This window comes from Chelonoidis abingdonii, chromosome 1, assembly GCF_003597395.2.
Source record: "Chelonoidis abingdonii isolate Lonesome George chromosome 1, CheloAbing_2.0, whole genome shotgun sequence".
Taxonomy (NCBI): Eukaryota; Metazoa; Chordata; order Testudines; family Testudinidae; genus Chelonoidis; species Chelonoidis abingdonii.
In genome coordinates this window covers 156,793,443-156,809,583 of record NC_133769.1, presented here as the reverse complement: position 1 = coordinate 156,809,583, position 16,141 = coordinate 156,793,443, and the positions used below count along the sequence as shown (strand labels likewise).

General features: G+C 42.2%; 1 protein-coding gene across 6 annotated transcripts in view; it reads left to right on the top strand.

Moving 5' to 3' along the window:
* STXBP5L (syntaxin binding protein 5L) overlaps positions 1 to 16,141 on the top strand; it is a 451,518-nt gene that overhangs the window by 253,098 nt on the left and 182,279 nt on the right. For all 6 annotated transcript variants that reach the window (XM_075071819.1, XM_075071811.1, XM_075071817.1 and 3 more), the window contains exons 5-6: positions 2,620 to 2,754; positions 10,450 to 10,513. In XM_075071819.1, the coding sequence (XP_074927920.1) occupies positions 2,620 to 2,754; positions 10,450 to 10,513 (199 nt within the window). The remainder of the gene's footprint in view (positions 1 to 2,619; positions 2,755 to 10,449; positions 10,514 to 16,141) is intronic.

Sequence of the window (16,141 nt, the reverse complement as noted above, 5' to 3'; positions counted from 1 at the left end):
AAAGCTGTGTCAACAAGGCACATTCAGAAAGCAAAAAAGTTCCCTTTTACATTCTTATAACACTATTAAATAGATATCTACATCTCTAATGTTATTTAATATAGTTTTTATAACACGGTTCATTATACCTATTTTTACAAGCTCATTGCATAACGACAGTGTTTTGCTGAAATGAAATTTCTTCATTATGAACCTGAGGTTTGTTTCTAATGTGTAAGCCTTGAATTGAAGTGAATATATTTCATAACATTTACAACTGCAAATATAACACTATAAAGTGGGTTTTCATTTAATTTTTATAACCAAAAAAATGTAATGCACTTCAGGCAATTGAATTGCACTAGACAGGACAGTTCATTATAATGTTGAAAGCGCTTTGCTTGTTGTGTAGAAGCCTAACAATGCATTCGCATTATATATTTTAGTTCATTTTGGAGCTCCAGTCCCTATGTGGAGGACCCTGTATCTCAGGTTGTTTTGATTCTTTGTTGACCCAGTGTATCAGAGCCGTGGTGGCTCAGCATGTCTTCTCCTTGGTAAACCATTAATGTAGAGCAGCGATGTTCAACCTTTTTTCATTTGAAGACCCCTAAAAAAAATTTCATTGGAAGTGCGGACCCCTTTGGAAATCTTAGACATAGTCTGCAGACTCCCAGGGCTCCACGGGCCACAGGTTGAAAATCACTGGTGTAGAGGAAGAAAGGAAGTTTGGTGCCTTTGAAAAATGTATCAAATGTAGCAGTCTAATGTCTGATGCACACTCGTGAGTCTTGTAAAGGACCGTAGTTGGCTAAGTGACCCTAAGGAACTTAAGTGGACCATGTATCAACACAGACACAAGAGTAATGGGGTGGGCTCCTTTGTTTTGTTGATATAAATGCTCCTTTTAGCTGTCAGACTACCTGATTTCTGACTTAGATGTCTGCAGTGGGCACTTTTCTTTGCAGATGCTAAACTATGTTTGCAAAATTGGAAGCTATTACGTCCCTGAAGCCCTGCTCCCACAGAAGTTAATGGGATCTTTGCCATTGACATAACTGAGTCTGTAAGGGTAAAATTTGTCCCTGTGCAGGGGGCCGGAACAGGGTCTATGTCCTGCTTGAATCATCAAAATAAGACTGAAATGATGCATAGACCTTATCCTGACCCTCTGATCATGGATGAACACCCTGACTGAGGATTTCAGGGTTGCATTACTTAGCTGCCTTAAACCTGGAGCAGTATAAAAGGAAGAAGTACAATTATTCATTTGAGTATATTCTGCATAAAATGTTTTGATCATATGATTATATAGTTTTAAAACTGCAGAGTCATTCAAAGTACTGTACGGAGTCAGGAGAAAAAGAATATGGCTTGCTAAGTGTTCCTCATAACTGCAGATAAATAAGTGAAATTAGTTTCCAATTGAAACACTTCCTTTAGTTTAGGAGGTTGTGAATATTTTTAGCCACAAAGGACTTGGGTAACCTTACCATATTTGACGAGGTAAGATTGCTGGAAGGCAACTATCATTCTTTTATAAAGCAGGGCAAAAAGACTGATACTTCATAAAAACATAAACTTGAAATATGTATATTCTTAAATAGTGTATGTCATTTAAAAAAATAACTCAGGATAAAAAATACAAGTTGGAGTTGATGGCTAAAATTAGTATCTCAAAGCTAGAAATATTTGCTTTTGGAATCAAATGAATGACAAATATTATAAAGTAATAAAGTATTGCATACCAGGCAAAGTATGTGCTTTTAATAAAGACAAAGCTCCTGAGTGCGAGAATATACTGTTGGATCAGATAGAGTTTCAGTCTATGTAGGCAGTATAGCTATAATTAGATTTGAGCTGCAAATAGTCTACGTGTCTCATGTGGATTCTCTTTTTAATGTAATGTAAATATTGTAATGTCAAAAAAATTGACTCTATTCATTCATCATCTTTATGAAAATTGTTGTATCTTATCACGAGAGACCATCATGAGATTTTTCCTAAGTTATAGCACTGGGCTATGATATGGATGTGGGAGTGAGTTTAAATCATATCTCTGCTTGACTGCGCTTGGTAATGCTTTATCAGCGCCATACCCTCTGGACTGATTAAGAGCTAATAAAGTGAACACTTCTTTCTGTGAATAGTAATGTTACATTTCCTTTGTACAAAACATTAAACATGCTCATGTCTCATTAATGCCTGTGTACTGAACTGGGAAAATAGCTTTTTGTAAAGAAGAAAATCAGAATCTCCAGCTCAACAGTTCAGACTTTTTCATCGTGTGGCCCACATATTCATAAAGAGATTATCTTGTGTCTACCCCCTCCCATTCAGAATTGCACTAGGCACATTAAGATGGCACCTCTTTCCTGATCCTATTAGAGGTAGGTAGAATGGCTCCTCCTCCTTATTCCCAGCTTCTTCACTAGGAAGAGTTTGGACACCTGTAGAATCAGCTGGAAAAAAGGAGGAGCCAGCACCGTGGGCTGTGCCAGCTCCACAGATCACATATTGGAAACTGTGTCTAAGCTACTTTGCCCTTAGGAATACAGAAGGGACAACTATTTCAAAAGAAAACTTGTTGAAAATATGATTGTTGGTACAACTTTAAGTGAGATACTTTTTCCATTACAGGATTACTTACTGCCATCTACCTTTCCAAAGTAAATGGCTCTACGTTGGAACAGAGAGGGGAAACACACATATTGTAAATATTGAGTCCTTCGTTCTTTCTGGATACGTTATCATGTGGAACAAGGCAATAGAACTGTAAGTGTGAACTTACGACTTTTGCATTGCTGACAGTTCTTTTCAGATTCTTTGCTGAGATAATTGCTTGGATATAACCAATCACTAGAATTATTTTGTAGTCTCCTGTTTTAAGGAACATTTTTGCTGCAGCACTGATTGTGATTCATCACAAGAATTTTTCAAGGAAATTCGATTTCTAGGTATATTATACTGATATTATGTAATCTTTTAAAAAGAGATATTTGTTTGGGACCCTGTGTCATTAACTGAATAAATATATTTGCTTGAAATGCTAAATAAAATACAGACAGTCATAGATCCCACAAACTCAGTGAACATTCTCTGGATCCAACTTTTTCATTGAACATATAGGTTGGCAAAATTTGATCACCAGATCCTCTAGACCAGTGGTTTTCAACTTTTCTTCATTTGCAGATCCCTAAAAAATTTCAAATGGAGGTGTGGGCCCCTTTGGAAATCTTTGACATAGTCTGCAGACCCCAACTGGTTTGTGGACCCCAAATTGAAAACCACAGCTCTAGATTAATGCCACAGCCTGAAAAGATTAATGGAGCCTATTGGACTACACAGCTTGCTGGAGAATTTTTTCCCCCTGGTCCAAGTTGTAGGGGAGGTCACAGCCAGAATATATTGTCTATGACCATGAATGCTATGGCTTCTAAATTCCATCTCCTTCAGTGGTTACCTCAGTTTACCTACGAAGTTTGTGAAATGGAGAGAGGATGTGATGCATTCTTGGGGTGACCTGGACTGTGGGGTCACTTTGTTACCATCCTTGTCTCCAGTGAGACAGTTGGTGCACCCCAATCCCCAAACTCCTTTGAAGCATTCCCCTGTGATATCAAGCTCCTGTCACTGGCTACTCACAGAAATATCAGGTTTGCTATCCCCAAAGGAGAGTGTACACTAGCTTGTTTGAATCAACTGAGGATCACTTCCTATATAACATCACAGCGCATTTATGGTGAAAACAATCAAAAGATTATTATCAAATGCTAAGATTTAAGAGATAGTGAGTAAGAATAATAATGAAACACAGAAAAGTTATGTATAAAGCAACATTTTAACACACTTCCCAGAATCTACACTAAACAGGTTCAACCCTTGTCTAAAGTAGTTTCTCTCATCTCCCAGCATCTTCAGCCAACATGGGTGGCATCCCTCTTTTATGAATGTTAAAGCACTACCTTGATGAAAGATAACGAGGGGTCCTTTTGCCTTCTCCTTATATCCCCTAACATTCATTATTTTGTCTCCAGTGGTCAGGATGACCACCTGGGTCTTATTCCCCAGTGTGCTGACTTTATTTCCTCATGTTGACTTCGTATGCAAATGTATAATTGTCTTGTTTTATAATGTAATGTGAACCAGTGTAGGCAGGTGAATGTACATCCATTATCTGGTAGAAACCTGTTTGTCAACCCTGCCTTGGAGGCGCGCTGCACCAGCCCCCACTGCCACCTTTGCAGTCTGAGAGTAGGGGCACCAGAAGCTCCCTAGAAGTGGAAGGGGCCCACCAGTGCTCGGACCAGGGCTCAGCCCTGCCTCTTTCCTGAGGCCCTGCCTGCTGCTCACTCCTTTCCCCCCTTCCTCCCATCACTTGCCCTTAAGGCAGGAAAAAAGCGAGAGGCGGAAGCTGTAATCTCTAGAAGACTCTTTCTCCATTGGTGGTGGGTACTACTACAGGTTCTGCCTCTCACTGGCTGGTCCAACTGTAGGACTCCTCCTCCTGCTATGCTGATGCTGGAGCAACTCAGCTTTATATCTGTAGGGGCACCAGAACAGGTGAGGGAGGAGTCAGGAAACTGTGTCCCCATCAATTTTAAAAGTGGGAAGGCTATGCCCTCCCAATTTTTACCAGCCCTGAGTGGGTGGAGAGGAGCGAAGGGCAGGTGGGGCCTTGGAGGAAGAGGTGGAGAGGGGGCGGGGTCTTGGGGTTAGAAGCACGGGCAGGACCATGGGAGGAGGTGAGGAGTGGGGAAGCAGGGCGATGATCCAGGCACTGGTGGACAGTGTTCCCTCTAATTTTTACGTCCATGTGCTGAATTAATTTTATTTGCACCAATGTGGAGGTGTGTGGCACATCACCTTCATATTGGTGCACATAACTAAATTCATGTGGGGAGGGTGGGGCCAAGGGATTTGAAGTGTGGGCTCAGGGCTGAGGCAAAGGGTTGGTGTGGGAGGATGAGGGCTCTAGCTGAGGGTGTAGGCTCTAGGGTGGGCCTGGGGATGAGGGGTTTAGTGTGCGGGAGGGGGCTCATGGCTGGGGCAGAGGGTTGAGGTACAGGAGTGTGGGGGCTCTGGGGTGGGGCCAGGGATGAGGGTTTGGGGTGCAAGTTGCCCCGGGCTGTGGTGGGGAGAGATGACTCCCCTCAGTCCTGTCTTGCCGCAGCAGCTCAGGGCTAGGGGAGAGGGCTGGGCTGGGCGGGGCTGAGGGAGGGGCTCTTCTCCTCCAGCTGAGGCAGGTCTGCGCTGGGGCCAGTGGTCAGAGATGCTTCTCCCCACCACTGCAGGTCCAACCTGGGGCCGACGAGGAGGGGCACCCCTCCTGAGTCCCTGCATGGGACTTAATAGGCAGCTGTGCAGCTTAGCGGGAACTTAGCCAGTAGCCGCCTGCTTCTAAGGAGTTTCTGGCACTCCTGGGTGTAGCTTCCCCAGACAAAAGACTCAAGCGCCGCCTATGGGATGGGGCAGATCTTTCACGTTTCTCATAGATTCATAGACTTTAAGGCCAGAAGGGACTATCATGATCATCTAGTCTGACTCGTTTAAACCTGCAAGTGACCTGTGCCTCAAGCTGCAGTGAAGGGCAAAAAGCCCCAACGGTCTCTGACAATGTGATCTGGGGGGAAATTCCTTCCTGACCCCATATATGGTGGTCAGTTGTACCATGAGCATCTCAGGAAGACCCACCACCATCCAGATACCTGGGAAAGAATTCTCTGTAGTAACTCAGAGCCTCCCCATCTAGTGTCCCATCACTAGCTGTTGGGGATATTTGCTGCTAGCAGTCACAAATTGGCTACATGCCATTGTAGGGAGTTTCATCATACCAGCCACTCCATAAATTTATCAAGCTCAGTCTTGAAGCCAGTTAGGTTTTTTGCCCCCACTGCTCCCTTTGGAAGGCTGTTCCAGAACTTCACGCCTCTGATGGTTAGAAACCTTGATCTAATTTCAAGCCTAAATTTATTGATGACCAGTTTATATCCATTTGTTCTTGTGTCAGCATTGGCACTTAACTTAACTCTCTCCCTCTCTGATATTTATCCCTCTGCTATATTTATAGAGAATAATCATTTCTCCCTTCAGCCTTGGTTTGGTGAGGCTAAACTAGCTAAGTTCTTTGAGTCTCCTCTTGCAAGGGAGCTTTGTCATTCCTCAGATCATCCTAGTAGCCCTTCTCTGTACCTCTTCCAGTCTGAATTAATCTTTCTTAAACATTGGAGACCAGAATTGCACACGGTATTCCAGATGAAGTCTCACCAGTGCCTTGTATAATAGTAATAACACTTCCCTATTCTACTGGAAATATCTCACCTGATGCATCCTAGGACTGCATTAGCCTTTGTGATGGCTCCATCACATAGTCATCCTGTGATCAATCAATATGCCCAGGTCTTTCTCCTTCGCAGTCACTTCCAACTGTAAGTCCTCAGTCTATAGCAAAAATTCTTGTTATTAGTTCCTAAGTGCATGACGTTGAAATTTACACTATAAAATTTCATTCCATTTCTATTATTCCAGTTTTCAAGATCATCCAGATCTTCTTGTATGATACTTAGGTCCTCCTCTGTATTGGCAATACCTCCCAACTTTGTGTCATCTGCAAATTTTATTAGCACAATCCCACTTTTTGTGCCAAGGTCGTTAATAAAAATGTTAACTAAGATTGGTCCCAGGACTGATCCCTGAGGAGCTCCACTAGCAGTCCCCCTCCACACTGACAGTTCACGTGTCAGTATGGCTCACTGTAGTCTCCCCTTTAACCAGTTCCTTACCCACCTTTCAATTCTCATTAATCACCATCTTCTCCAATTTAACTAATGGTTTCCCATGTGGAAGAGTATCAAATGCCTTCCTGAAATCCAGGGAAATTAGCTCTACTTCATAGCCCTTGTCTAAAAAATCAGTTATCTTCTGAAAGAAAGAGATCAGGTTGGTCTGGCACGATATACCTTTTGAAAAACCCTGTTGTATTTTATCCCAATTACCATTTATTTCTATGTCCTTAATTATTTTCTCTTTCAAAATTTGTTCCAAGACCTTGCATAAAATTGAGGTCAAACTAACAGGCCTGTAGTTTCCCAGATCACCTTTTTCCCCTTTCTTAAAAATAGGTACTATATTAGCAGTTTTTCAGTTATGGGGTACAACCCCCAAGTTTATAGCTTCATTAAAATCATTGATTTCATGCACAATCAGTCCAATGCTTCTCCTCAGGTAGGGCTGTGGGTAAGAAGCCACATCTAATCCTTAATTGTACTTTCATGCCAATAGGAAAGTCAGATTTCCTGAATAAGGAATGCAGGATTGGTAATAATGCTAGTGCCATAGCCTGATAAATATTTGCACGTTTCTAACATGAAATAATATATATAAACAGAAATGAAAGCAATGTTTCTGGGAACCTTAGAAAAAGAGGTGAGTGATTAGGAGCTGTTTTAGAGGAAAAAACAGCAAAATGCACTTAGCAATTGAAAGATGGAGAAGGCTTCTGAAAATTTACTGGAGAGAAAATGAAATAGAAACTTTTTAGAATAAAGGAAGATTGGATAGATAATCTAGCTTCTGTCTTTGAGGGAAAAGAGACTATGTTGAGTAAGGGAATAAAATAATATATTTAAATAATGGCTTAATGACATGCTCACGTGGTAACATGTAGAGTGCAATAGGACCTGAAATCAGCAGCGAAAATAAGTATATTACTTTACTATAACTGAGTGAGATGATTGCAGTCCAGATAGCAACAGCTGAGTCCACTTCTCAGCTTATTCTTACACATTAACTGGGGTATGTGCATGTGCATGTATTTCAAATCTGGCAGAGTTAACTAATTAAAAAACCCAGGTCTCTTAATACTAGAATTAAAACATTGCTATGGATCATGGACTCATCTGCCCCCAGATTTTTAAACCATTTTGCACCTTTGGAGTTCTTTTAACTCCTCATTGCTAGTGGATGCCCAAACTACCCACACCCATCTACAACTGGCAGAAAATCGCCTTCAGTCCTGTGTAACTCAGATCAGGCCACAGTGATTCTTGTATTTATGATCTCTAAATATTCACTGGGCCAGAGACAGAGAGAAAATGACCCTATAGCCTGGTGATTAGAGCCCTCATCTGAGAGATGGGAGACCAAGGATCCAGTCCTCCTGCTCCAATGACTCCTTAATGTAAAAACATGCTACAGCTTCAACTGGAGACATTGAGGGCACTCCCCACATTAGATTATCGCATAGCTCAGTGGCTGAGGCACTCACCTTGTCAGGCAGAGGGGGGGCTTCGATCAAGGGATCTCCTGCATCCCACCTTACCCGCTGTGCTAAAAGTTTTGAGAGAAGTGCTCGTCGTGGAGGTAGGTGGCCTCTAAGCACATCTACCAGATTGGGCCCCACAGGTGAGATAGGTGGAGAAGCACCTATCTTTCCCCAATTGGTGGATCACGCTGGGGCCCTAGGCATCTGAGTGCCTAGAGTGAGGCAGTAGTGCACATGCCCAGAGGCAGAAGCATAGGTGTACAGGGAATTTTACTGCAAAAACATAGGCAATGCCTTAAGGGCTAGGCAGCAACTGAGTGGAGGTTTTGTAAATGCCAGTGGTTCCTAAATATGGGATTTAAAATGGTAGTTAAGTCCCTAAATCCCCTAGTGAATCTAGCCCTATGTGTAAAAGCAGCAGAGAATCCTGTGGCACCTTATAGACTAACAGACGTTTTGGATCATGAGCTTTCGTGGGTGAATACCCACTTCGTCAGATGAAGTGGGTATTCACCCACGAAAGCTCATGATCCAAAATGTCTGTTAGTCTATAAGGTGCCACAGGATTCTCTGCTGCTTTTACAGATTCAGACTAACACGGCTACCCCTCTGATACTTAGCCCTATGTGGTTAATATTTATTTTAATTATGTTTAATGGGCAAAATGCACTAAAAGCTTAAGTATTGGGTGCATAATATAAACACAGTATAATATCACAGAGAACAATAATGACAAGTCAGTCAATGTTATATGGAAATACATAAGGCACAGGATCCATTTAGGGCACAGAGTGAGTCCATAGTGCACACAGAGGGAATGCTGAAAAGGTTCAATTTAAGGAGTTTTCTTATTTTTGATGTCTTGATCATTTTTAGAGAAATCGTCCTAAAATATAGTCTAAGTAATGTAATCATTTTGCTTAAAAATGTTTGGTTATGCAGATTATGGGTTGCTTAATTCACAGAGATAGTTGTAACAATTTATAAGATGGCCTCTATTGTGGCGGGGAGAGATGGAACATGTAAGTAAGAACACACAAACTTAATTTTCGTCACACTTGCAAAGGTTTTTCAGATATGTAACTGATGACTTCAGCTGAGATACTTTTGACTTACAATGATATAAATAAGAGGAGAATCAAGCCCCTATGCTCCATAGTCCAAGAAGGCAGCAAGAATATCGGTTTCCATCACCTCTGAAAACCACCCCTATGCAGGAAAAAAAAATCTGGTAGCAACACTGAAAAAAAAAAAACTTAAAATAATTTTAGAAAGTAAAACAGATAATTGGATTCTGAAGAAGAGCCTTTCTCACTGCATAACAAAGATAGTAATATGGCAACCAAAGTGGGCAAAGAGGAAATAGATAAGGCCCTCCCTACAGCCAACACAGATACCAATGCATTATTACCTGAAATAAAAGATCTGCAAACTGATATTCATACTATATTAACAGGGATTGAAGAAGAGATTGCTGCTATGGGGGAAGAGTTGCTTGTTATGGAAAAATGGGTTGGTAAGGCTCAGTTACATATTTTCCAGACTAAAATAATAAAGCTGGAACAAAATGAAAGAGGTCTGCCAAATAAAATGGATAGTAATAAGAGAGAGAGGCTAACATTTCATCTACACAGGGACATCCAGGAAATTTAATCCGAATTAACTACAGGTGTGATTTTGAAGTGGATTAGTTAAACCACATTAAATCCCTGTGTAGATGCTGTTGTTCAGAATTAAAGTGGCTTTAATTAAGTTTAGTTTAGTTTAAAGTCACTTTGGAAGTGAATTAAAATAAATCAAATTAAGAGCACTTTAATTCTGAATGGGAGTGTTCACTCATTGTGTAATTAGATATGGTATGAAAGCATCGCTCATATAACAATTTATATCCATTTTTATATATGCAGAATGTATGCTTCATATGCAAAAATAGTGTTTTTTAATGGCTGTTACGCACATTTATCTAAATTGTTTCTCAGCTTCAAACGTACCATGTGTTAGAAAGGATAACTGGAATTTGTACAATGATACATGATTCTACATAAGGGGTAAGGTCTTTTGTTGTTGATTGTGTGCAAATATCCTTCACCATGGTGATTTTCGAAACGGTTTTGGGATGCCTTGTCTCCAATATACCTAACATATAACATAAATCTCCTTTTTTACTGAAAGAATTTACATTGTTTAGAATTAATTTTGTTTTGCAGATCCACAAAGACTCACCCTGGCCCAGTTGTACACCTAAGCGATAGCCCAAGAGATGAGGGAAAAGTGAGTACAGTAACTAATGATGTACAATATTTTAATTATGTAAAATATTTCAACATTTCGTAGCTCTTCCTAACCTTAGCAGTTTTTCCTTTTCACTCATTCACTGCTTAGTCACTTGCTTCCATTATACCATCCTGAGGTCACTCTAAAATATTGCTTGGGAAAACTTTTGGAAAATGTTTTAATTCCCTTTCTGCTGTACTGAGAAAAATATTATGGTTTAAAATATAGGCTATATTTTGAAGTCCTCATTCAAGCAAAGCTACTGTTGACTGAATGATAGTTTTTCCTGAGTAAAAATGAGATAAACTGTGTAAGGACTTCAGAATTTGACCAAGCATGTATTACTATGGGCACATTTATGAATTATTGTCTTTGACAAGAATATTGATGGCAATATTCCGTAATTGGAATTGGAGCTTGCTGCTATTTGTAAACAGAGATAAAGACAGCAAAGAGCTGTCAATCATGGAAGCCAAGGACCCCACAAGCCCAGCTCCTGACACCAGTTCCTCAGACAGGCAGGCAGTTTCAGAGCTCATGCTAGTATGGCCAATTCCCCCCCTCTGTCGCTACCTTTCTCCAGTTCTAATGGCTCTGCATCATGCTATAGGCCCTCCTCCATCCCATTAGAAGCTTTTGGTTCTAGATCTGTCCCTATTGGCTCCCTTCTCTCCTTTCACTCTCCAGACCTTCATGCTTTGGACAGAGGTTTACCCTCCATTAAAAAATAATAATAATAATTTTTTCCAAAAGAAAAATTTCTCCAGTATGGACCTTTGAATTTTTGTTCTTCTCCTCTTGGCAGGATGATACATAAGGTCAAAGCCACCGGGGGGGGGGCGGGGAGGACAAAAAACAAAACATACTTTAGTGTAGCCTTCCCTTTTTTACCCCTGAAATTTGTCCCATGAAGAGGGTGAGTTATCCAAACCAGAATCCATTAAATCTAGGGTGACCAGATAGCAAGTGTGAAAAATCGGACGGGGGCGGTGGGTAATAGGTGTCTGTATAAGAAAAAGCCCCCAAAATCAGGAGTCTCCCTATAAAATTGGAACATCTGGTTACCCTAGTTAAATCTGACTAGGACACTCAGGAGATGTTTTTTCAAGTAGAATTTGAGGCCACTACTCTGTTAAAATAGCTTGTTGTTGGCCTCCAGGCTGACCCAGCCAAGCCAATGAGAAATTACCTCCCCACAGACCTCCAGAAGGAGTTGGTGATTCTTCCTGATGAGGAAGTAAGACACTACCCTCAACAAGTAGAAGTTTCCCAGCAATCAGAAAACTTATGTTCCATAACCAGTATTAATGTTCTGCTCTAGGACACTGTCACAATTCTGAATCCTTGGAAGTACCTTAAGATGTAGAGCTTCTTAGTAACAGTTGCTATATAAAATATCAAATGATAAAATTAAAAATATCAGTTATGACCATTAACCACACCTCTAAGAGTTTATATAATAGTGGTCAACAAAAAATATTTATATATCTTTTTTAAAGATCTAGGAACACATTCCCAGTTTTTGCAGAATGAATGCAGGATACAAATAGCCAGAACATTGCCTGCTGTCTAAATGTTCTTCATTCAAAATACCATCTGGGTAAAATTTAGAATGATCATCAATAATCCTATTGTGCAAAGAGTTGGATATTGTCAGCAACAAAACAAGCCATCAACAAGATAACAATATACAGACAACTACATTATATAGGTATGTTGTCAGTGGTAGTGGAGTGAGGACCTTTGCCTATGTTTTGCAGGTTAACATTAAACTACATTTCACAATATATTTGTCAATCTTAGTGTTTCTGATAGGTATTGGAGAAGGCAGAAATTATTCAGGCTACTACAGGAATGCTAGTATTGTTGCATGTTCAGAAGTACCCCCACCTCGTCAAGCATACCAAGGGAATGTCTAATAATCTGTTATGTTTTCTCTGCACTACAACCACGCTCTTCTTGTAACAAAACCTTGCACATGTTTTAGCTGGGGCCACCAACTCAACGTCTTCCTTCCCCTTCATCCTCCTGAGGAGATCTGTGAAAAACATCTCTGAGAAGAAATAGCAGTAATACCATATCACAACCAGGACATGGGAGGTCTGACCTAATGGTCTGAGCAGGAGTCAGGACCTGGGTCAGGTCAGATACCAGGAGATCAGAGTCTGAGATATGCCTGAAGGCAAACCGAGAATCAGATGTCAGGAGGCAGGCAGGGTCAGGTTACCAGGAGACCAGAGGCAGGCAGTAGGAGCAAGTGGTTTGAGCATTGGCCTGCTAAACCCAGGGTTGTGAGTTCAATCCTTGAGGGGGCCACTTAGGGATCTGGGGCAAAAATCAGTACTTAGTCCTGCTAGTGAAGGCAGGGGGCTGGACTCAATGACCTTTCAAGGTCCCTTCCAGTTCTAGGAGATAGGTATATCTCCTATTATTAAGTAATGCAAAGGATGCAGTCCTAAGTAGGAGAAACCCCGTTACATGGACAATTTCCTGTTTCTGTGCTTTGTTTAAATAGAAGCAGGGAACCAGTCAGGACCGCAGAGTTCCAACAGTCAGATCCCCATAGTGGAGTCCTGTCAGAGTTGAGCTTCTAGTTCTGGGTCATAGGATGGCAGATGTGAATTAACTGGCTCCTAAGAGCTCTGTGAGGCAAAGCTTGATTTGGAAAGTGATTAAAGCCCAAGATCTCCCTGGTAGCATTCTCTGAAATGCTTCAGTTCTACTTTGAGTGCTTGCTCATGTCCATCACGTTAGGTGTGTGCATGCTGCTTGCACCATTGCCAGAGATTTTTCCCTCAGTAGTATAGCCTGAGGAATTTCTCACTTTGTCTTTAGAATGTCATGGAGGGAGTGAAGATAACAGCCCATTAACTGAGTTGGAGGAAAGAATAAAAATGTCCTTATCCTCAGAACACAGTTGGGCATTAAAATCTCCCTAAAGAGCAAAGATTTCTAATAGAAATATTCTGAATTAACAGGTCAATAAAAGATTCAAGCTCTGCCCATAAAGACTCATTGTAGAAAGGAAAGTGCAAAGTGGGAAATTGAACATGAATGGTAATAGAATAGATTTATCTGTGAAAATAATACTGTTGGCCTACAGATAGGTTACCAGATGTTAACATTCAAGTTATGACACTTAATTCTGTACAAGCAAGAAAGGCCAGTCTTTCTCTCTTTGCATGTGCAACACCTTTTAAAAAGGATTGAAAGTTCTGTAGCTATAAGGACTCATCCTTTGAAAGTCAGGTTTCCTGGAGGAAAACTAAATCAAACAAATACATTATTCCTAAGATCCAAATCCTAGGATTTACTTTTAAGGCTAGCAGTATTACATGAAATCCTTTTGATAGAGGTTTTACTATCAGGCCTATCTAGTCAATCCACCTCTCTTTCTAGGGCTTCGATGGAAAAATTGCCATGAAAAACTGCACCATTAGCTTTGTGATTAGACCTAATTCTCCCAGGATTGTGATCTTTAATTCTCTGGATGGCTTATAGATGCTGAACAACAGGGTGTGAGGCCAGATCATTTGGCAAAAAATGGGATATAGCCCAACTGGTTTTGCTTGGGTGACCTGATCATTTATTTTGTTGTGGAGAATTACCAGACACACCAGTTTAGAAGAGAGAAAAAATCGGCTTACATTCTAATTGATTTTCTACTAGATTTGTCTGTCTCACTCTTCTTATGAAATGTATTTAGAGAGAGAGGATACAGAAATGAGGGGAATATCAATAAATGAATAAGACTTTAATTTGATGACTGTTTAGTTTGGTCTTGGTTGTTTTCAGTAACTCAGTTATGCTATGGAAAGTTTTGTCTGCAATCATGGGAAATGGGGGAACCTGTTTCCATGATAGACAGCTATGACCTGCCTTCATATTTTTCTCAGTAGACATAATACAACACAATAGTGGAGGGTTGCCAGACATATTATAGTATAGAAAAAGAATTAGCAAGTAAGCCAGGATTTTTTTCACACTAGAAGCCATCTAATATACTAAATACTCGAAAGAAAATTAGTATGGCTAAAGTAAAATAGGCACAATTTAGATGTAATACATAATTCTTCTTCGAGTGATTGCTCATATCCATTCAAGTAGGTGTACGCGCCGTGCGTGCACGCTCGTCAGAAGACTTTTACCCTAGCAACTCCAGCGGGCCGGCAGGTCGCCCCCTAGAGTGGCGCCGCCATGGTGGCTGATATATACCCCTGCCAGCCTGCCCGCTCCCCAGTTCCTTCTTACCGCCGTGTCTGTCGTTGGAACTGTGGAGCTCGGCATAGCTGTCCTCCACGTCCCTAGCTTCTCCTTGTTCGTAGTTTTTTCTAGTTCTAATTGTAGTTTTAGTAATAGTTAGTGAAGTTTAGATTAGTTGTAGTTAATAGTTCTTGTTGTATATAGTTAGCGGGCTTTGGGCTCTAGCCCTCGCCCACGCCCGGCGCCGAGCTCATGCCTGGTTCGCCGGGGTTCAAGCCGTGCTCGGCCTGCAAGAAGCCGATGCCCACGAGCGATCCCCACGACGCCTGCCTAAAGTGCCTTGGGGAATCGCATATCTCTGAGAAGTGCCGAATTTGCAAGGCCTTCCGACCAAGGACCAAAAAGGAGCGAGATCAGCGCCTAAAGACTCTCCTAATGGAAGCGGCGCTTGACCCTTCGTCCTCGGCACCGAGTGCCGCCTCGGCTGCGGCACCGGACCACTCCGGGCCCGCAAAAATGCCACGGCACCGTCCTCCGGCGGCCAGCCCCGGGAAAAGGCCGTCAACGTCCTCCACCCCAGCTAAGCAGGCTCAGACGGAGCACGCGCCGCCGACTCCGGCCGCGACGGCCGTGCCAGGGATTTCATTGAGTCCGGTCCCTCCCAGCTCCCCGCTAAGATCTGGGGTCGAGCTGGTGGTCCCATCTACGCCCGAGACATTCTCCTCAGCCAGGGACCTCATCGCATTGACGGAACCTATGCTGCCCCAACCCCCGGCACCGCTGGTGCGGGTTCTTCAATCGAAGGGCAAGCCCATGACCATGCGAGCACTGTCCCTGGACTCCCCAAGTCGGCACCGATCACCGTCAAGATCCCGGCAAGAGAGAGATGGTTTGTTCGGCCTTTCAATGGTTAACACAGGCATCTTTCTCCACGTCTTCTTTCCAGAAGCCACACCAACGCGACGACAAACAATTGCACTACCCTGGATGTCCGTAGAGCGCCGCATTTTATATTGACGGCACAAAACCGTTCGTAAAAACGCCCCAGCTCTTTAGTCCGCAGTAGCCAGAACCGAATGAAAGGCCTACCTGTTCCCTGTCAGAGAGATCATCTTGGGTGACGGCGTGCACCGCACCTTGTTATGAGTGCTCATATATGCCCAGGCCAACCTCCACCGCGCGCTTCTACCAGGGTCAGGCCTTCATCTGCCGCCTTCTGCGACATGTATCTATCCAGGAGAGTATGTCGTGCAGCTGCTCGGTTTAGCGTCCACGACCTTGTTTCACATTATGCTGCTGGAGAATGATGCAGCCTTGGCTCGCAGTTTTGCATTCTGCAACATCATCCACTCGACCACCCGCCTAGGTAAGGACGTGGGGAATCACCTAATAAATCGTATGAGCAAGGCACGCTGAAGAAAG